At 36.7% G+C, this 23,743-nt stretch overlaps 1 protein-coding gene across 1 annotated transcript in view; it reads right to left on the reverse strand.

Moving 5' to 3' along the window:
- The window catches only part of LOC132346306 (uncharacterized), a gene marked incomplete at its 3' end in the record, with an annotated part of 32,070 nt that extends 8,815 nt beyond the window's left edge, over positions 1-23,255 (reverse strand). The window contains exon 1 of the mRNA XM_059890722.1: positions 22,715-23,255. Within this exon, the coding sequence (XP_059746705.1) occupies positions 22,715-23,138 (424 nt within the window). The remainder of the gene's footprint in view (positions 1-22,714) is intronic.
- Between the last annotated feature and the right edge of the window lie 488 nt (positions 23,256-23,743).

Here is a 23,743-nt window from a genome sequence, read left to right on the forward strand (position 1 = left end):
TATTCACAAACTGAAATAATATAAAAATCAGTTCATTTGGTGGCTTGTAAGGAAAGACCAGTTTTCGATTGTGAAAATACTGAAAATCAAACTTAATGATCTGTAGATATAACCCTATGATACGGCTGGTTCATGGATACCTTTTTAGAAGGACATGAGTGGCACTGGTGATAAAGAACAGTCCTGCCAATCAGGAGACATAAGAAATGCAGGTTTGATCCCTGGGTTGAGGGAAGATCCCCTGGAGGAGGGCATGGCAACCTACTCCAGTATTTTTGCTTGGAGAATCCCCATGGACAGAGGAGCCTGATGGGCTACAGCCCACAGGGTTGCAAAGAGTCGGACATGATTGAAGTGACAGCATGCATGCACGCACAGACCTGAATAACGTTATAATAGTTCTGTGTTCAAAATATCAATGGGAGAACGGTGACTTAGACAAAGGGAAACCTTTAGATTTTTCAATTTGTCTAGAACACTATCCAGATGATGGAATTAGCAACTTCTTTTGGCACATTTGCTATTCCATAGGCAGTGCATATGTCAGGTGCTCAGAGCTTGATGCCACTATTTTTAGGGTTTTTCTTCCCCCTAATTTTATTATTTTGTTCTAAGAACTTTTAACAGAAGATCTATTCTCAAAGTAATTTTTTTTCACTTTGCAATCTATGATTGTTGAATATAACTGCAGTGTTGTACAGCAGATTTCTAGAGTTTATTCATTTTACTTAACTGAAACTTTGTGTCTGTTGGCTATTGTCTACCCATATACCCCTCCTCCTAGTCCCTAGAAACTACCATTCCACTCTGCTTCTATGACTTTGACTGTTTTAAATACTCTTAAATGTTGAATCAGGTAGTATTTTCCTTTCTGTGATGACTTATTTCATTTATCATAATGTCTTAAAGGTTCATCCGTGGTTGTGCCATACTGCAGAACTTCCATCTTTTTGAATACTGGGTAGTATTATATTGTATTTATGTATGTATGTGTGTATATATATGTATGTACACACACACATACCATATTTTATCCATTCATCAGTTGATAAGCATCAAGTTCTTTCCACACTTTGGCTGTGCTTTTGGTGTCACATTCATGGACCATATCACCAAGTCCAAAATCAAGGTTATTTTCCCTTATGTTTTCTTCTAAAGTTTTAGGTTTGGATCACCAGTTGAATTGATTTCTGTACATGATGTAAAAATAGGGGTTCAAATATTATTTTTCATGGGAGTATATAGTCTTTCTGTCATTATTTGTTAAAGATACTGTCCTTTCTCTTTCCTGTATTCTTGGTACCCTTTTTGAAGATCAGTTTTCCATATATATATGAGTTTAGTTGTGGATTATCTATTCTGTTCACCTGGTCTATATGTTTGTATGCCAGTGCCATACTTGTTTTTTTGTTCATTTGTTAGTTTGCTTTATTGAAGTAGCTCTCATGTCTGCTAGTTTATAATTCTGAATTTTCTTATTAACTGATTCAAGAAATACTTCCTGGGATCCTTCTGATATCTAATCCAAGATTAAGCAGTATAAAGTATAATCCAAGGTAGATTTTTTCCCTCTATCCAAGTTCTTTTATTGATTTATCCATTTTAATTTTCATTTATTCTTTAAATTGAAGTACAGTTGATTTACAATGTTGTATATAGTTTCAGGTATACAGCAAAATGGTTCAGTTGTTGTATATACATAGTTATTTTTTCAGATTCTTTTCTCTTATAGGTAATTATAAAGTACTGAGTATAGTTTCTTGTGCTGTACAATAGGCTTTTGTTAATTATCTGTTTTATATATAGTAGTGTGTCTATGCCAAAGAATGTTCAAACTACTGTACAGTTACAGTCATTTCACATACTAGCAAGGTGATACTCAAAATCTTTCAAGCTGGGCTTTAGCAGTACATGAACTGAGAACTTCAAGATATTCAAACTGGATTTAGAAAAGGCAGAGGAACCAGAGATCAAATTGCCAATACCTGCGGGAACATAGAAAAAGCAAGGAAATTACAAAAATCATTTACTTCTGCTTCATTGACTATGCCAAAGCCTTTGACTGTGTAGATCACAACAAACTGTGGAAAATTCTTAAAGAGATGGGAATATCAGACCACCTACATGTCTCCTGAGAAACCTGTATGCAGGACAAGAGGTAATAGTTAGAACTGGGCATGAAACAATGGACTGGTTCAAAATTGGGAAAGGAGTATGTCAAGCCTGTATATTGTCACCCTGATTATTTAACTTCTGTGCAGAGTTGTTCAGTTACTCAGTTGTGTTCAACTCTTTGCGATGCCATGGACTGCAGCACACCAGGCTTTCCCATCCTTCAGTATCTCCTGGAGGTTACTCAACTCATATACATTGAGTAAATGATGCCATCCAACCATCTCATCCTCTGTCACCCCTCTTCTTCTCTTGCCCTCAATCTTTCCCAGCATCAGAGTCTTTTCCAATGAGTCAGCTCTTCACATCAGGTAGCCAAAGAATTGAATCTTCAGCTTCAGCATCAATCCTTCCAATGAATATTCAGGGTTAATTTCCTTTAGAATTGACTGGTTTAGTATCCTTGCTGCCCAAGAGACACTCAGGAGTCTTCTCTAGCACCACAGTTAGAAAGCATCAATTCTTCAGCACTCAGCCTTCTATATGGTCGAACTCTCACCTCTGTACATGAGTACTGGCAAAACCATAGCTTTGACTATATGGACCTTTGTCAGAATAGTGATGTCTATGCTTTTTAATATGCTATCTAGGTTTGTCATAGTTTTTCTTCCAAGGAGCATGAGTCTTTTCATTTCATGGTAGCAGTCACTGTTCACAGTGGTTTTGGAGCTCACAAAAACAAAATCTACCACTGTTTCACTTTTTCCACATCTGATGGGACCAGATGCCATGATCTTAGTTTTTTGAATGTTGAGTTTTAAGCCAGCTCTTCCTCTGCTCTTTCACCATCATCAAGAGTTCTTTAGTTCCTATTCACTTTCTGCCATCAAAGTGGTATCATCTGCATATCTGAGAATGTTGATATTTCTCCCAGAAATCTTGATTCCAGCTTGTGATTGATCCAGCCAGGCATTTCACATGATGTACTCTGCATATAAGTTAAATAAGGGAAGGATTTACTATTGGATTTTGTTAGTTGTTTATGATAATTTTTTGATCTTTTGTATATTTTCTTTTTTATCTGTCTTCCTTTGTATTTTGTTAATGTTTTGTATTGATATGCTTTGATTCCTTTCTTCTTTTATTTTTCTTTTGTGATAACCTTGAAGCTTATATAAAATATCTCTTAGTTATAATTGTTTATTTAAGCTGATAACAACTTAATCTCAGTCACCTACACAAACTGTATATACATTGGACAAAGGCACCAGTCCCGTTTTTATAAACTGGCCTTGTACAGCTGAACACCCCCACCAATCAGCCTGACTCAAGATTCTGGGGATCTCTACCAACTTTTTCTTCCCCAAGAATAAGCAGGAAGTTGTGGTTTCTTCCACTCATTCTGTATTGATTTTAGGTGGAAAGGAGCTATGCCATGTAGTCTAAACCACCATCTGTGTTCTTCCCCAGATGACTAAACTATGCTATACCCATCAAAGCTCCTAGACTGGCAAGTTAGATACCAGTTCTTTGGACAGCCCCAGAGAAATTAGGGTGCATTATGCCTGGATCAAGTTTTTTCCACTGGGGGAAGCTAAGAGCTGAGAATTTTCATACACATGCTCTATGCCAGCAATAGGGGGCTGGGGCAGAATCTATGGTGTCTACCAACCCAAGTCACTATTTCTTTTCTTCTTTAGGTTCCTAGACTATGCTGGACCCATTAGAGCTTCAAGAGTGGCAAAATTTCTTCAAGGATCTCTGGAGAATTTGGAGTTCTAGATACATGGATCAACTCTTTCCCTCCATAGAGGTAAACTGAGAATTTGGGCTTTTCATTTTCTTTACTGTGCTAAGAAGGGTGAGGATCTATGGTATTTAACAGTCTAAGCATTTCCCTCCCTGGGAGAAGACTGTGGCTAGGCTGTACTGGGTTCAACAAAGCTCCAGGATTGGCAAGACAGAAGCCAGTCCTCTAAGGCACCCGTCAGAAAAGTCGGGACACTGGATATGCATACCCAACCCTTGCCTCCCCTCAGTGAAGATAGGAGCTAGGAAGTATTTTGCTGATCATATGGTGCTGTGTCTGGGGCAGGGACTCTGGTGAGAGGTTTCTCCAGATCTCCCTACTAGCTTTGATGATGAGTCTGGTTTCATATTCTTCTGGAGTACAAGAGCCTTTCAGTTAGTTTCTGGAATTTTCACAAATGGGATATATCTATGAATTTTTGCTGAATTGGTATGTTTGTAGGTGAGAAGAGGTGCAGGGCTTCCCAGTCTGCTATCTTGCTGATGTTACAACCATTAAGATTTTTCTCAAAGTTTCATTTCATACATATTGAGGCCCGTACTGACACACTGCACAAATCCGGCCCAATTGGCTGCTCGGTCCTGCTTTGTGCAGAGACCACAGGTCTGCTGGTGGTTGGGCCAATGTTCTATGGTGTCTTGCCATGCAGCCTGGGGGTCCTTGAGATAGTTCCACCCCTTGGTGGCCTGTACTGGATCCTGGGGTGACTGGATGCATTGTCTGGGATTCCCGGTATTCATTATAGGCAGGGTTGAATCTCCAGGTGGCTACCTACAGGGTTTGGAGATTCCTAGGGCTACTACTTTCCATAAGCTGAGTAACCATAAGGGTGTCTGCTCAGCCTGGGGTGTCTAGTTCTGGTGCCAACTTGTTGGTAGGAAGATAAGCCCCGGGCAGTAATAACCTATATGGATTCCAAAATTTTGCTTGCTAGCACCAGTGTCCTTATGGTGAAATGAACTCCCAGCAATGGCTGCTGCCAGAGTCTTGTTTCCAAGGCAATTCCAGATTGTTTCCTGCCTTTCCTGGAGGCTTTCCAAAATCAGCAAGTGTCCCAGTTCAGTTGCTCAATCATGTCCAACTCTTTGCAACCCCATGGACTGCAGCATGCCAGGCTTCCCTGTCTGTCAGCAACTCCTGGAGCTTGCTAACTCATGTCGGTGATGGTATCCAACCACTGTTGCCCCCTTCTCCTCCTGGCTTCAGTCTTTCCCAGAAACAGGGCTTTTCTAATGAGTCAGTTCTTTGTATCAGGTGTCTGTGGATCTCTGTGGGTCTTGGAGCATGTGAGGTTTTCTTTAAGTCCTTTAGGAGTGGAATCTCTGTTTCTTTCAGTCTTCTGGATCTTCCTTATATAAGACCTACGGATCTTCATAGCCAGAAACTCTGGGAACTTTCCTTCTCTGTGAAGGACCTCTGGGCTGGGAAGCCTAATATGGGGTTCAGAACTCTCACTCCTTGGGGAGCATTTTTGCAATTGTGATCATCTTTCCATTTGTGGATCCCCTAACCAGGGGGTATGGATCTTGACTATACTGCACCTCTTCTCCTCTTATCCATAATATTGTGTTCCCTTCTTTGTATATTTAGTTGCAAAAACACTTATCTGCTAGTCTTTGGGTTGTTCTCATTGATAGTTGTTCTGTAAATATTTGTAATTTCAGCGTGTACACAGGAGGAGGTAAGCTCAGGATCTTCCTACATTACCATCTTGGTCATACCATGCAACTTTATTTTCTTTATATACATTTCATTTGGTATTATAGTATTATTGGCCTCTTAGAATAAGGTCAAATAACAAGTGTGAAAAGTGTTGCTATCTCTATTTCCTTATATTTATGAAATACTTGAAACACGTATTCTTTAAGTAAATTACAGATTTCATAAGATGATTTCTCTGGGTCTGAACTTTTTAGTTTTTCTGGCAAGGAAAATTTTCATCAAAAATGGTATCGTTTAACTAGTTATAGATTTATTCAGAATTTTCATTTTCTCTTGAGTCAGTTCAGCAATTGTGTCTAGAAATTTGCCCATTTCATCAGCATTTCCTAATTGGTTGGCATGAATTTGTAGGAATATTCTCCAATAATTCTTTTAACTGCTGTAGCTCAGGAATAATGCCTTCCTCTTTCATTACTGAGTTTGGTAATTTGTGGTTTCTCTCTTATACAAATTGATCAGTCTAGCTACCATTTGTCAATTTTTGTTTATCTTTTAAGAATCAACTTTTGGATTGACTGTTTTTTCTTGTTTTTGTTTCAGTAATTTCTGTTTTAATCTTTATTATTTCCTTCTGCTTACTTTTAGTTTACTTCTGTTATGTTAATTTCTTAAGATGTAATCTTAAGTTTTTGTTTAAAGATTTTTCATCTTTGTTATTATAAGCACTAGAAGACATAGATTTTTCTTTTAAGAACTGCTCTAACTACATCCAAAATTTTAATATTTGTGTTCAGTTCAAAATATTTTCTGAGTTTCAATGGGATTTCACTTTTTATTAATGGATTATTTTTAACTGAAATATTTATATAAATTTTATTTAAAAAGTTAAAAGGAAACACAATCTCTATTCAGATAATGCAGTTTATTTTCTGAGCAACTCGTCCATTAAAAACTAAAAAAGCAATTACTGTGATTTTGGTTGTGATGCCCAATCTAGAAATCAAAAGGCATCCCGGTGGCTATGTTCAATTGGAAGTGTTTTGCTTAAATTGCACTGTGTTTAATATTTTATAAACCATTAGCCAGACTCATCAAGAAACAAAGGGAGAAAAATCAAATCAATAAAATTAGAAACGAAAATGGAGAGATCACAACAGACAACACAGAAATACAAAGGATCATAAGAGACTATTATCAACAATTATATGCCAATAAAATGGACAACGAGGAAGAAATGGACAAATTCTTAGAAACGTACAACTTTCCAAAACTCGACCAGGAAGAAATAGAAAACCTTAACAGACCCATCACAAGCACGGAAATTGAAACTGTAATCAAAAATCTTCCAGCAAACAAAAGCCCAGGTCCAGACGGCTTCACAGCTGAATTCTACCAAAAATTTAGAGAAGAGCTAACACCTATCCTGCTCAAACTCTTCCAGAAAATTGCAGAGGAAGGTAAACTTCCAAACTCATTCTATGAGGCCACCATCACCCTAATACCAAAACCTGACAAAGATCCCACAAAAAAAGAAAACTACAGGCCAATATCACTGATGAACATAGATGCAAAAATCCTAAACAAAATTCTAGCAATCAGAATCCAACAACACATTAAAAAGACCATACACCATGATCAAGTGGGCTTTATCCCAGGGATGCAAGGATTCTTCAATATCCGCAAATCAATCAATGTAATACACCACATTAACAAATTGAAAAACAAAAACCATATGATTATCTCAATAGATGCAGAGAAAGCCTTTGACAAAATTCAACACCCATTTATGATAAAAACTCTCCAGACAGCAGGAATAGAAGGAACATACCTCAACATAATAAAAGCTATATATGACAAACCCACAGCAAACATTATCCTCAATGGTGAAAAATTTAAAGCATTTCCTCTAAAGTCAGGAACAAGACAAGGGTGCCCACTTTCACCATTACTATTCAACATAGTTTTGGAAGTTTTGGCCACAGCAATCAGAGCAGAAAAAGAAATAAAAGGAATCCAAATTGGAAAAGAAGAAGTAAAACTCTCACTATTTGCAGATGACATGATCCTCTACATAGAAAACCCTAAAGACTCCACCAGAAAATTACTAGAACTAATCAATATTTTCAATGTCAAAATTTTTAGAAGGCTATTTTCTACAGACTATCTTGTTTTCCACATTGTGTATTATTACATCAAGTTGGCTTTAACTATCACTGTTGCTTAAATTGCCTCTATGTTAATAACAATCTGAGACTCCTGACATTGTACTACAGCAAGAAAAAGTAGAATGCCTCTTTAATGATTACTAAGCCTATTTCTCTTGAGAGAATTTTTGATTCTCTATAACTACATACTGCTACATTAACAGAATAGTAACCATAACCCTTTACACTACAACCTGAGTGAATACAGCTGTTTAGCCTATCTTAAAAATCCAAGGGAATATAGCTATTAATTTATAAGAGGAGCTGATAGGAGATTTCTCATGGCTATGATAAGTCTTAGCAGAGCCTTCTTTTCTGTTTCAGTATCTCTATTCAGTTGCTTAAAATAAAAGTTCTCAGTTCTTCCAAAGAAAATTTTCACTTGTGATCTTCTATAGAAGATGTATTAGAGAAGCAGCCAGTACTGGGAAGCCTACTTTAGCCTCTTCCTCCAATCAAATTGATTTACAATGCTGAGAAAGAAAATATACATTTTCAGTATTGAAATTCTGCAATATTTTAAAATTTGAAATTATAGAACAGCAAAGAGAAGAAAACTCTATTACCAATAAACAAATAATATTAACACTTGGTTGTTGAGGTAAAATATTCACACAGTAAAATAAGTTTGTTTCAGATCCTTTTTTACTATGAAGTTTGACAGTTTGTAAGTCATGGAAATACCACTGCTCAAGATATAAAGTATTTTAATCACTCCAAAGTTTCCTGACATCCATTCATGGTCACTTTTATCCCCCTCCCAGAGGCGCTGCCAACCACTGATCTGATTGTCACTATAGATTTGTTTTTTCCAGAATGCCAGATAAACAGAACCATAAAGTGTGCTGCCTTTTAGGGCTGACTTATTTTATTGTGCATAATGTTTTTGAAAGGAATCCATGTTTCTGTGAGAATCAGTAGCTTGGATTTGTTATAGCTGAATAAAAATTTGTAGTATGGATGTACTACAGTTTATTTATCTGTTTACTAGTCAAAGAACATTGCTTTATTTCCCATTTTTTGCAATCAGGAACAAAGTCTCAAAGAATATCCATATGTAAATTTTTGTGTGGATATTTGTTTCTGTTTCAAAGTGACTATAACATTGACTAGGTCTGATAGACAGAGTGCCTGATGAACCATGGACGGAGGTTCGTGATATGGTACAGGAGACAGGGATCAAGAGCATCCCCAAGAAAAAGAAATGTAAAAAAGCAAAATGGCTGTCTGGGGAGGCCTTACAAATAGCTGTGAAAAGAAGAGAAGCGAAAAGCAAAGGAGGAAAGGAAAGATATAAGCATCTGAATGCAGCATTCCAAAGAATAGCAAGGAGAGATAAGAAAGCCTTCCTCAGCGATCAGTGCAAAGAAATAGAGGAAAACAATAGAATAGGAAAGACTAGAGATCTCTTCAAGAAAATTAGAGATACCAAGGAAACATTTCATGCAAAGATGGGCTTAATAAAGGACAGAAATGGTATGGACCTAACAGAAGCAGATGATATTAAGAACAGGTGGCAAGAATACACAGCAGAACTATACAAAAAAGATCTTCACGAACCAGATAATCACAATGGTGTGATCACCCACCTAGAACCAGGCATCCGGGAATGTAAAGTCAAGTGGGCCTTAGAAAGCATCACTACAAACAAAGCTGACAGAGGTGATGAAATTAGAGTTAAGCTATTTTAAATCCTAAAAGATGATGCTGTGAAAGTGCTCCACTCAATATGTCAGCAAATTTGGAATACTCAGCAGTGGCCACAGGACTGGAAAAGGTCAGTTTTCATTCCAGTCCCAAAGAAAGGCAATACCAAAGAATGCTCATACTATGCTCACAATTGCACTCATCTCACACGCTAGTAAAGTAATGCTCAAAATTCTCCAAGCCAGGCTTCAGCAATACGTGAACCGTGAACTTCCAGATGTTCAAGCTGGTTTTAGAAAAGGCAGAGGAACCAGACATCAAATTGCCAACATCCGCTGGATCATGGAAAAAGGAAGAGAGTTGCAGAAAAACATCTGTTTCTGCTTTATTGACTATGCCAAAGCCTTTGACTGTGTGGATCACAATAAACTGTGGAAAATTCTGAAAGAGATGGGAATACCAGACCACCTGACCTGCCTCTTGAGAAACCTATATGCAGGTCAGGAAGCAACAGTTAGAACTGGACATGAAACAACAGACTGTCTCCAAATAGGAAAAGGAGTACGTCAAGGCTGTATATTGTCATCCTGTTTATCTAACTTATAGAGTACATCATGAGAAAGGCTGGGCTGGAAGAAGCACAAGCTGGAATCCAGATTTCTGGGAGAAATATCAATAACCTCAGATATACAGGTAACACCACCCTTATTGCAGAAAGTGAAGAAGAACTAAAGAGCCTCTTGATGAAAGTGAAAGAGGAGAGTAAAAAAGTTGTCTTCAAGCTCAACATTCAGAAAACTAAGATCATGGCATCTGGTCCCATCACTTCATGGCAAATAGATGGGGAAACAGTGGAAACAATGGCTGACTTTATTTTGGGGGCTCCAAAATCACTGCAGATGGTGATTGCAGCCATGAAATTAAAAGACGCTTACTCCTTGGAAGGAAAATTCTCACCAACCTAGACAGCATATTAAAAAGCAGAGACATTACTTTGTCATCAAAGGTCCGTCTAGTCAAGGCTATGGTTTTTCCAGTAGTAATGTATGAATGTGAGAGTTAGACTATAAAGAAAGCTGAGTGCCGAAGAATTGATGCTTTTGAACTGTGGTGTTGGAGAAGACTCTTGAGAGTCCCTTGGACTGCAAGACGATCCAACCAGTCCATCCTAGAGGAAATCAGTCCTGATTGTTCATTGGAAAGACTGATATTGAAGCTGAAACTCCAATATTTTGGCCACCTGATGCAAAGAGCTGACTCATTTGAAAAGACCCTGATGTTGGGAAAGATTGAAGGCAGGAGGAGAAGGGGACAACAGAGGATGAGATAGTTAGATGGCATCACCTACTCAATGGAAATGAGTTTGAGTAAACTCCAGGAGTTGGTGATGGAAAGGCCTGGCGTGCTGCAGTTCATGGGGTTGCAGAGTCGCACACGACTGAGTGACTGAATTATTACTGGGTGACTGATAGCATTTTGCATTCCCATCAGCAAGATATGAGCTGTCTAGTTGCTCTGCATCCTTGCCATCATTTTGTATAGAAAGATTCTGTTTTCTTTTAATTTGGGCCCTTCTCATAGATAAATTGTAGTATTTTATTGTATTTCAACTTTATTTATTTAATGATTATAACAACAGCATGCTTTCATAAGACCTTTTCTATTTTGCATGTATCTTCTTTGATTAAGGTTCTTTCAAAATCTTATGCCTATGTTTTATTCAGTTTTTGTTTTTTTATATTGATATTTGAGAGTTCTTTGTATATTCTTGTTTTGCAATATTTGTTCTGTGACTTGTCTTTTTATTTTTTAAACAATGTCTTTCTAAGAACAGTGGCTTTAGTTTTGTTGAGGTTTAATTTAACTATCTTTTATATTTACTTTTATATTTGTGCTTTTTAATCAACCCTAAGTCATAAAAATTCTCTCCTGTTTTTTTTTCTTTTCATGAGTTTTGTAGTTTTAAGTTTTACAAAAGTCTGGGATACACTTTGCTGTGAAGTGGATCCACTTTGGTGTGAAGTTAAGGTTTTTTTATTTTAGTAATTTATTTTTGGTATGAAGATGTCCAATTGATCCAACATGTTTTGTTGAGAAAACTATCCTTCCTCCATTGAATAATTTTTGATCACTTTTATAAAATAACTGACCATCCATGTTTGGGTCTATTTCTGGATGCTTTACTAGGTTTCAGCAATTAACATTTTATAATATAAGTAAAGGTACATGTGGTTTTACAGAATGAAGATCACATTGCATTTTTTGGATTTAAGCCAATATTTCTGTTATTATATCTCTCTACTTATTAAATTCTATTTGAAAACATGATTTTTTAATGTTAAATATATGTCCATGTAAGAGTTGTGTTACAGAAGAAGTATCAGACTGAGATATTAAGGAGGTAGACTAGTTTTTAATTTAAATATACTGTTCTCATCTTCAGTAGGACAAAATAAGAGTTAAATGGTTCTGAAAGCATTTAGTAATAAAGTTTAGCATAAGTGAAGTACACATGCATAATAAATCCATTTACAATTGTAGATTGTTACAGGCAAGTCTGATTGAATTATCTAGATCCACACCTGAAAAAATAACCATATTTGTGGGCTTGTCATAGGATGTCTAGAGTCTTAGTTGTTTAAAAACAAAACAAAAAAAACCTACCTCATTAGCAACAGCTTGCAACACTGAGAATCAGAGCAAGCAATGCATTTTCAGCCTGTCTTCAGTAATAAGAGTACAAGTCACATTATGTGAACTGTTTGTCAACTTCTAGGAACATTCCTGCCATCTAGAAAGAGGCTGTAGCTGTCCAACAGTCACTCTGCCCACAGAAGAAAAAAGATGTTATAGTAGAGGCCATACTGCAAAGGAAACTTTTCATGTTCACCAGAACATCAGTAAGCAACTCAACATTTTTTGATTTCCTTGTTCAGAATTGTCACTTTCTCCCTCTCTGTGTGTACTTCTGCTGCAAGTGGCATTTTCACTAACAAAAGAATCAAGCAGTAACACCAATGTGGAGTGACTCCCTGTCCTAAAAGTGCATCTCCAGTACACTTTGATCACAGGCTTTCTACATTAGCATTCTGTGCAGAAGTAAAAGAAAAGCTATTCATACCGCCAAAGAGAAAACTTCCCCCATATTTTAATGAATTACCATGTTTATTCAACAGTTGTCAAGTGTTTCAAATTGTTCTAATCATAGAATAGTATAATGTATATTTTATGAGTGCCGGTTAAACCTAAAAACAGAAATAAATGTGTCCTTACATAATACACAACTATGTATTTTGGAAATCTGAGCACATCTGTAAATTACAGTTAAAATGAACTCAGTGAAACCTGATTTAGAGTCACTTGCTTTGATTCTCCAAACATCTTAGAAATTCTTCCCTAAAGTTCCACATTAGTTAAGATGTTGAATGCAGCTTTAGAATGAATGGTAAAGACACTTACAAAGAAAACTAAGTTCACCGTAGGGCAAAAGAGAACTATATTCATTCAATTACCGTTTTCTTTCTTTTAACTCAAAAAAGCTTGGGTAATTACCAAGGCTGATGTAGGCACAACTATGTTTTGGGAATCATTGAGAGCCCAGAGGGCAATAAAGCCAGCAAAGAATGGCATTTGAAATGTGGCTGATTATCTCTTAAATCAATTTGTGGAAACTTGCAAACCAGGGTCTCACTATAGGGAACCAAGGGCATCCATGCAGTATACTTAGAATTGCATCTCCTCCTGAAAATTCAGTTTGATAATTGTGTTAGACATGCTTAGAAATGTATTCATGAATTGGGGATTGTTCAAGATTTAGTTATTTGAGTTTTCTTCATCTATAAACTTCACTTTAAAAAAAAATAAAGTAATGCAGATTGGAACTTCTAGATTTCACCTGGGAAAGTAGAGAGCTGGGAAAAGTATCTCTCCCAAATATGCAAAAGAAATAAGCTAGACAAACTGTAAGTTTACTGTATTTCTTGAGCCTAAAATGGGATACCGCTATAACAGAGTAGTCTTACAGATCACTAACATAATTACACTGAAAGGGGTAGGGAAGAACAGAATTCATGTAATTAACTTTGGAGAACATTATGTAGACTGTACACTACATTGCAAGGCTAAAGACAATAAGAACATATAAAAATAATGTACTCTAGTTAGTAAATAGGTTTCTCTCTTTGAGGAGAATCAAGATATTTGTATAGTATCAAAGTGTTTTCCTCAAGATATTTATTCAATATAAAGAGGAATTTTACAGTAGAAAAGCATGCCACCAATTCAAATATTTCTTATTACTTCATTCTTTATAATATTTGCAGAGTGCAACATCATATGAAAATGCATTAATTTATTTAAAAACACTGTATTAAAATGTACTTATTTTCAGTTTATATGTTTACAGAGTACAGTGATATCAGGGCTTCCCTGGGGGCTCAGATGGTGAAAGTATCTGCCTGCAATGTGGGAAACCTAGGTTCGATCCCTGTGTTGGGACAATCTCCTAGAGAAGGGAATGGCAACTCTCTTCAGTGTTCTTTCTTAGAGAATTCCACGGACAGAGGAGCCAGGCAAGCTACAGTTCATGGGTTTGCAAAGACTTGGACATGACTGAGTGACTAACACACACACACACACACACACACACACACACACACACAGAGTGATATCAATCTGTTGCTGCTGCTGCTGCTAAGTCACTTCAGTTGTGTCCAACTCTGTGCAACTCCGTAGACAGCAGCCCACCAGGCTCTGCCATCCCTGGGATTCTCCAGGCAAGAACACTGGAGTGGTTGCCATTTCCTTCTCCAATGCATGAAAGTGATAAATGAAAGTGAAGTCGCTCGGTCGTGTCCAACTCTTTGCAACCCCATGGACTGCAGCCTACCAGGCTCCTCTGTCCATGGGATTTTCTAGGCAAGAGTACTGAAGTGGGTTGCCATTGCCTTCTCTGGATATCAATCTACTTATACATCTTTAACAATCTTTGGGTGAGTTTATTACACATATTCAAAAATAGAGCTGATACGGATCAAAAGATATGCTCATTAAAATGTGTATGTTCTCATATGTATTTTTCTACCATTTTGGATTCTCTATCTTCTATATATATACAGATAGATGATAGCTAAATAAGAAGATAGATATCAAAGAGCCTTTCAAAATGATTTTACATATCATAGTCTCAGAGTGCATGAGAATTTTGTATATTAATATTTCTTACATTTTATTGGTCTCATTGGTGAAAAGTGCTATCAGAAATGTTCACATGTGCACTTCTTTGATTATATGTCAATTGACTCATTTTGCTCATCTGCTTTGATCTTTTTTGTATCTGAGTCTTGGTCATTCAAAAAAGATTATATATTAAGAAAATTTAGTCTTTTGTCACATATTTATGGAGAAGGTAATGGCACCCCACTCCAGTACTCTTGCCTGGAAAATCCCATGGATGGCAGAGCCTGGTGGGCTGCAGTCCATGGGGTCTCGAAGAGTCGGACACGACTGAGCAACTTCACTTTCACTTTCCTGCATAGGAGAAGGAAACGGCAACTCACTCCAGTGTTCTTCCCTGGAGAATCCCAGGGACTGAGGAGCCTAGTGGGCTGCCGTCTATGGGGTCGCACAGAGTCAGACATGACTGAATTGACATAGCAGCAGCAGCACATATTTATAATTTACATATATATCTCAGATGCATACTCATGTGCATATGTATAGTTTTTATCATATTTTTAAAGTCACATTTTAGCCTTATTAATGAAACTGAAATTTTGTTGTGTACAAATTTAACATTTTTCTACAGTTAAACTTATCAATTGCTTTCCATTTCGGTTCTAAGATTTATGTCTTAGAAAGACCTTATCTAATTTAAGATCATAAAATTATTCACCTATGGTTGTTCTCACAATCTTGTAGTTTTTATTTTTAAATTAAAATCTACTGTCTCCTTAAAATCTATTTGAGTATGAGGAGTAAAATATGGATTCAGATTTAATCATCTGTTTTTCAAACTATTAATATTAAAAGTATCCAAATGTTACTTTGTGAAGTGAAAAATCCTTATATGAATACTATATCACATATTAATTTCCCAAATATATTTTGTGCTATTTCTGGAGTTTATATTCAGTTCTATTTATCTATCCATGTGCCAGTACCAAACTTTTATAAAACCTGTACTATTGAATATAATATCTTTATTACTACTCCTTTTATACTTCTGATTATGATATTCTCTGGTCATTTGTTCATCTTTACTTTTTCAGGTTAATTATTAAAACCATCTTGTTAAGGTCCCACTGATTCTTGTAAGAATTTTCATTTCTATTAATTTGACTATAGCTAGAACTTTGCTTTCAGAAAAGGCAATGGCACCCCACTCCAGTACTGTTGCCTGGAAAATCCCATGGATGGAGGAGCCTGGTAGGCTGCAGTCCATGGGGTCTCGAAGAGTCGGACACAACTGAGCGACTTCACTTTTACTTTTCACTTTCATGCATTGGAGAAGGAAATGGCAACCCACTCCAGTGTTCTTGCCTGGAGAATCCCAGGGACAGGGGAGCCTGGTGGGCTGCCGTCTATGCGGTCGCACAGAGTCCAACACGACTGAAGCGGCTTTGCAGCAGCAGCAGCAGCAGAACTTTGCTTTAGTTTGCTTTTTAATTTTGAAGAGACAGTCTGTCTTCATTCATTTTAATTATTAACTAAATGTATCTTTATAGTAAAATTCTAAAGAATAAGTAATTATTCAGAATTAAGCATATTTTTTTTTCTTCATGTCCTCCACCAATTTTACTTTTCTCTCCAAGGATATTAACAGCAGCAGTTTGCTATCCAAGTTTTCATTCTTCTATATTTTTCTTGTTTGAACTTTGTCAAATTTTGTTAATGTGTTATACTAAATTTGAAATAAATTACTATAGAAGATTTACTTTTTTTCTATATTCTCAAATAATTATTATTTAATCTGTTCATCCAATAAATAGTTGAATGCCTAATACATGCTAAATAACTTTAGCATGTAGTAGGAAAATACAGTGGTGAATGAAGCAATATATTTTAGGATTTTGTATATCATATATTCACAAATGATAAACAAGTAAATCATATAAGTAAATTATCATAATTCCTTGTGAAAAAACTAAAAGATAAAGGGATTGGTAGTATGCACATAAGCTGTTCTATTTTTTTTAATTTAAATTTATTTATTTTAATTGGAGGCTAATTACTTTACAATATTGTATTGGTTTTGCCATACATCAATAAGAATCTGCCACGGGTGTACAAAAACAGAGTAGTCAAACTGGGGTGGTAGGCAATATGACCTCCCAAGGATGTGCACACACTAATCCCTGAAACCTATGCATATTGTATATTACATGGCAAAAGGATCTTTGCAGATATATTTAAGGTTATAGACTTTACAATGGAAAGATTATTCTCAGTTATCTGGGTCTGAATTTGATCATATGAGCTCCTGAAGATGAGAATTTCTCCCACTCGAAGTAGAGGCTATGTGGCAGAAGAAATAGAGGGATTAGTATTGTGAGGAGGGAAACATAACTCTTGTTGATTTGAAGATGGAAAAGCTAAAGAGGAATACAGGTGATCTTCTCTATTTAAAGAGACGAGAAAGCTGTTGGCTGACAACCAGCAAGAAAACACAAATCTCAGTCCCACAATTACAGGAACTAAATTCTACCAACCTGAGCAGCCATTAAATTAAAAGATGCTTACTCCTAGGGAGAAAAGTTATGACCAACCTAGACAGCATATTAAGAAAGCAGAGACGTTACTTTGCTAACAAAGGTCCATCTAGTCAAGGCTATGGTTTTTCCAGTAGTCATGTATGGATGTGAGAGTTGGACTATAAAAAAAGCTGAGCACGGAAGAATTGATGCTTTTGAACTGTGGTGTTGGAGAAGACTCTTGAGAGTCCCTTGGTCTTCAGGGAGACCCCACCAGTCCATCTTAAAGGGAAGCTGCTGAGCTGCTGCTGCTGCTAAGTTGCTTCAGTCATGTCCGACTCTGTGCGACCCTATGGACAGCAGCCCGCCAGGCTCCTCTGTCCACAGGATTCTCTAGGCAAGAATACTGGAGTGGGTTGCCATTTCCTTCTCCATAAAGGAAAGCAGTCCTGAATATTCATTGGAAGGACTGAACCTGAATCTGAAACTCCAATACTTTGGCCACCTGATATGAAAAACTGACTCATTTGAAAAGACCCTGGTCCTGGGAAAGACTGAAGGCAGGAGGAGAAGGGGGCAACAGAGGATGAGATGGTTGGATGGCAATCACTGACTCAATGGACATGAGTTTGAGTAAACCCTGGGAGTTGGTGATGGACAGGGAGGCCTGGAGTGCTGCAGTCCATGGGGTTGCAAACAGTTGAATATGAATGAGTGACTGAACTGAACTGAATCATGTTGGAAGCATATTATCCCCAGAGACTGAAGGTAATTATCCATACTAGCTGACACCTTGAGTTGGGCCTGATGAAACCAGAGGAGAGAAAGCAGCCAAGCCACCCCAGACTTCTGACCTACGAAACTGTGAAGCAAGAAAGTTATGTTGTTTTGAGTTGCTAAATTATGATAATTTGATATGTCAGTAAAAGAATACAAATACAGTCTCACTGAGACAGTGATGTTTGAACTAAAAAAGGTAATGGAGTGAACTATGCATATATATATATGTAAATATAGGACAAGGACATTCCAAGGAGAGGGAAGAGCAAGTGACAAGACCCTGAAGCCAGAGAACATACTTTGCATGTCACAGGAAGGATTGTATAGTGGTGCAGCTAGAGTAATATGAACAAGAGGGAGAATGATGGGATATTAAAATCAGAGAAGTAATAGGAAATCTGATCCTTTGGGCCTTTTGGATGATTGGAGTATTTTTTATTCTGAGTGAGATATGAAAACTTTGGAAGGAGTCCAGACAGAAAAATAATATGTTCTGACTTTTTGAAGAACAACATTCTTTTTTTTTTTTTTTTTTCTGGTTTCCATCATTTATTTTGAAAGGTTTTTTTTTTTTTAATTTTATTTTATTTTTAAACTTTACATGATTGTTGAAGAACAACATTCTTGCTGTTTTGTTGAAAAAGACTGTGGTTAACAGGTGGATAAAAACAATTATCTATAAAAAATAAGAATAAGTGAAAACAGAGGTGGGAGAATCAATGAGGAGAGTACTAGATAATCTGGATAAGAAATGAAGGTGGTTTACACCAGGATGTTATGATGAGGAGAATGATAAAAGGCCAGATTTCAGGGAAATTGGATATATTTTGAAGTAGAGCAAATAGGATTTACTGATGGAGTAGATGTGTGGTGTGAGAAAAAGGGAAGGATAAATGATGATGAAGATTGTTGGCTTGAACAAATGGAGAATATAGTTTCCATTACTTGTGATGAGAACCTACTCTGATGGAGAAGGCTAGACTAGGGTATAAGTGGAAGGACCACGCAGGGCCATCTCTGCCACACCTTGCTGATACATCAAGTAAAATGAGGACTGCATAGTCTTGTGATTATCTTTTCCTTGAAGTTTAAAGTCACAGAACCTGGCTTGAGTCTGTGGTTTAATCCTTAGAAACCTTCTCAATTTTTTTATTCTCAAGTGTATATTCAGGTTTTATATGTTTTCTTGCTATCTTTTTGCTCATTTGTAGTTACAAGATAAATGATTTATTTTAACCTTGTGTTCAAATCTATTTGCATATTATTATAGAAACTATTTTCATTCATGGGTGTTTGTGTGTGTGTAAAACATTTTCTCTTTCAGGTGATATCCCACATTTCATAAGGAATTTTTAAGTTTATATTTTCTCCCCATATTTATATGAGTTAATATGAATGCTTTTTCTATTTTATTATTTATTTTTGTATCAGAGATCCTAATATATTAGAACTATTATGTTTACTTCCTTTATTTTCTAACTCACTAATTTGTATTCACATCTTTAGTAATTCCTCTTCTCTTTTTCTAAATTTTGAATTGATAAATCAATTCACTCCTTATTCTTTTCTGCTTATTAGTGGATTTGTATATTCAGTAGAGAGTATTTTCACTGTAGTTATTTTCTCGGTATTCTACAAGTTTGATTTTGATTCTGATTTCTATTTAAGAATTGGTTAAGAAAGGGTATAAAAATAAACTGTATAAGGATATTTATATAAAATTAGAATTTATTAGAATGCAGGATCTTTAAACTTTATTCCATTTTTCTTAGAAAAAATAATTAATATCACATTTATATGAACCGTCTACCTTTCCATCTATTTGTACAGCTAATATTAGTAATCATTTTATTCAGGTCTCCTGTCTTTATTTAAGTTGTCAATGGTATAAAAACTGAGTTAATCACCATTGTGTTTCAATTTATCTCTTCAAGTATTTCCTATATGTATGGTTTATGTGAGAGCCAAGTTGCTATAGTCGTGTCCGACTCTTTGCGACCCTGTGGGTTGTAGCCTGTCAGGCTCCTCTGTCCATGCAGTTCTCCAGGCAAGAATACTGGGGTGGGTTATGAGCCTAATTTGGTCTTCAGTGCTCACTACAGTTCATTCAAACCAACTACAGGCTTTCTGTGCTCTGAGTTTTTAATTTTATTCATATGTTAGCTTTATGAATTATAGTTTTTAAATTTTTTTTAAGCCAGGTTCATGGGTGGTAGATTTACTGAGAACTTTGTATCACATTGCATCTTAATGATAACCTCAGGTTGAAGAATAAATAATTTGAAATAATGTTCTTGTGACATATTTTTTAAAATATTGTAAATATTCTTTTATTGTTTTCTGGTACCAAAATTTAGTATGAAATAATAGGGAACCAGCCTAATGTTTCCCCTATGGAGACAATCTACTAATTCTGTCTCTATTTCCTTTGAACTCTTTCTTTTAACTTGAATTCAATAAATTTATCACAATATGATTAAATTAACATATTCTTAGTCATTTGTTTTCTATAGTTTTTGAAGTTACTATTCAGTTTTCCATTGATTTTACTTATCATGTGGGACTATATTTCTTATTTTATTTTTCTATTCTGTTCAAGAGTATTAGTAATGCATATGCTGGACATTCTTTGTCTTCCATCTTTTTATCATATTCTATTCATTGTATATCGTTCTTCCTTTTTACTTTAGATTTGGATTTGATAAGTTTAATTCATAAAATCTTTTAAGTCATAGACATTGTTTTCAAAAATACCTGTATACACTGTATTTCACTTATTCAGATATGTTTAGTGAACACTATTATGTTGCCCTAATCTCCATTCATCAACTTCAGAAATATAGCACTCATTCCTCAGCTTTTGGGAACTGCTGTGTTTAAGAGAGGTTTCCAATGTCTATGAAACTATTCAATAACTGGAAACATCAAAGTATAAAAGGCTGATCCCTGTGCCAACTGGGACAACTGTGTAAGGCTATTCCAATTCCTGAGTCACCCTGAGATCAGTTCATACCTTTGCTGTGAGTGTGTAATGACCAAACTTCTCACTCTACCCAATATTGTGTCTTTCATTTCCCCAATGATGATGATTCCTAAATCATTCCACAACAAATTTCAATCTTCCGTGTCTTATGTCTCAGGAACTTATTTGTCTTCAAATTTTATTCCAAGGAAATGACAGAAATCACTTGGTTAAACTTGAGATGGCAATCTTGAAATTCAAGATTGTTTTTTGTTCTTCTTTGATATGTTGAGTGAAATCTGGAGATAATATTTGATTGCCTCTTTCTTCCCATTTAGTTTTTTCATGTTTATAAAATTTTGTGATTTAGGATATTATTATTTTAAAATAAATATGACTAAGCTGGGCTTTTCTTTCTTTAGTATTGTCTCTCTTGTTGATCTTCCCTCTACAATCATGCACACTAGAAGTTGTCAGCTATTCTATGGTTTTCCTACCCACCATCCACCTGATATTTTCAAGGAAAGGATTAAAACCTGGATGCTCAAGTTCAGTTCAGATCAGTAGCTCAGTCGTGTCCGACTCTTTGCGACCCCATCAATTGCAGCACGCCAGGCCTCCCTGTCCATCACCAACTCCTGGAGTTCACTCAGACTCAAGTCCATAGAGTCAGGGATGCCATCCAGCCATCTCATCCTCTGTCGACCCCTTCTTCTCCTGCCCCCAATCCCTCCCAGCATCAGAGTCTTTTCCAGTGAGTCAGCTCTTCACTGAGGTGGCCAAAGGACTGGAGTTTCAGCTTCAGCATCATTCCTTCCAAAGAAATCCCAGGGCTGATCTCCATCAGAACGGACTGGTTGGATCTCCTTGCAGTCCAAGGGACTCTCAAGAGTCTTCTCCAACAACACAGTTCAAAAACATCAATTCTTCGGTGCTCAGCCTTCTTCACAGTCCAACTCTCACATCCATACATGACCACTGGAAAACCCATAGCTTTGACTAGATGGACCTTTGTTGGCAAAGTAATGTCTCTGCTTTTGAATATGCTATCTAGGTTGGTCATAACTTTCCTTCCAAGGAGTAAAGTCTTTTAATTTCATGGCTGCAGTCACCATCTGCAGTGATTTTGGAGCCCCCCAAAATAAAGTCTGACACTGTTTCCACTGTTTCCCCATCTATTTCCCATGAAGTGATGGGACCAGATGCCATGATCTTCGTTTTCTGAATGTTGAGCTTTAAGCCACTTTTTCACTCTCCATTTTCACTTTCATCAAGAGGCTTTTTAGTTCTTCTTCACTTTCTGCCATAAGGGTGGCATCATCTGCATATCTGAGGTTATTGATATTTCTCCCAGAAATCTGGATTCCAGCTTGTGCTTCTTCCAGTCCAGCATTTCTCATGATGTACTCTGCATATAAGTTAAATAAGCAGGGTGACAATATACAACCTTGACGTACTCCTTTTCCTATTTGGAACCAGTCTGTTGTTCCATGTCCAGTTCTAACTGTCACTTCTGACCTGCATACAGATTTCTCAAGAGGCAGGTCAGGTGGTCTGGTATTCCCATCTCTTTGAGAATTTTCCACAATTTATTGTGGTCCACGCAGTCAAAGGCTTTGGCATAGTCAATAAAGCAGAAACAGATGTTTTTCTGCAACTTTCTTGCTTTTTCCATGATCCAGCGGATGTTGGCAATTTGATGTCTGGTTCCTCTGCCTTTTCTAAAACCAGCTTGAACATCAGAAAGTTTATGGTTCACATATTGCTGAAGCCTGGCTTGGAGAATTTTGAGCATTACTTTACTAGTGTGTGAGATGAGTGCAATTGTGAGCATAGTATGAGCATTCTTTGGTATTGCCTTTCTTTGGGATTGGAATGAAAACTGACCTTTTCCAGTCCCGTGGCCACTGCTGAGTTTTCCAAATTTGCTGGCATAGCAGCACTTTCACAGCATCATCTTTCAGGATTTGAAATAGCTCAACTGGAATTCCATCACCTCCACTAGCTTTGTTTATAGTGATGCTTTGTAAGGCCCACTTGACTTCATATTCCAGGATGTCTGGCTCTAGGTGAGTGATCACAGCATCGTGATTATCTGGGTCGTGAAGATCTCTTTTGTACAGTTCTTCTGTGTATTCTTGCCACCTCTTCTTAATATCTTCTGCTTGTGTTAGGTCCATACCATTTCTGTCCTTTATTGAGCCCATCTTTGCATGAAATATTCCCTTGGTATCTCTAATTTTCTTGAAGAGATCTCTAGTCTTTCCCATTCTGTTGTTTTCCTCTATTTCTTTGCATTGATCGCTGAAGAAGGATTTCTTGTCTCTTCTTGCTATTCTTTGGAACTCTGCATTCAGATGCTTATATCTTTCCTTTACTCCTTTGCTGTTCACTTCTCTTCTTTTCACAGCTATTTGTAAGGCCTCCCCAGACAGCCATTTTGCTTTTTTGCATTTCTTTTCCATGGGGATGGTCTTGATCCCTATGTCCTGTACAATGTCACGAACCTCAGTCCATAGTTCATCAGGCACTCTATCTATCAGATCTAGGCCCTTAAATCTATTTCTCACTTCCACTGTATAATCATAAGGGATTTGATTTAGGTCATACATGAATGGTCTAGTAGTTTCCCCTACTTTCTTCATTTTCAGTCTGAATTTGGCAATAAGGAGTTCATGATCTGAGCCACAGTCAGCTCCTGGTCTTGTTTTTGTTGAATGTATAGAGCTTCTCCATCTTTGGCTGCAGAGAATATAATCAATCTGATTTCAGTGTTGACCATCTGGTGATGTCCATGTGTAGAGTCTTCTCTTTTGTTGTTGGAAGAGGGTGTTTGCTATGACCAGTGCATTTTCTTGTAAAAACTCTATTAGTC

Source organism: Bos taurus, chromosome 10 (genome assembly GCF_002263795.3).
Source record: "Bos taurus isolate L1 Dominette 01449 registration number 42190680 breed Hereford chromosome 10, ARS-UCD2.0, whole genome shotgun sequence".
NCBI lineage: Eukaryota > Metazoa > Chordata > Mammalia > Artiodactyla > Bovidae > Bos > Bos taurus.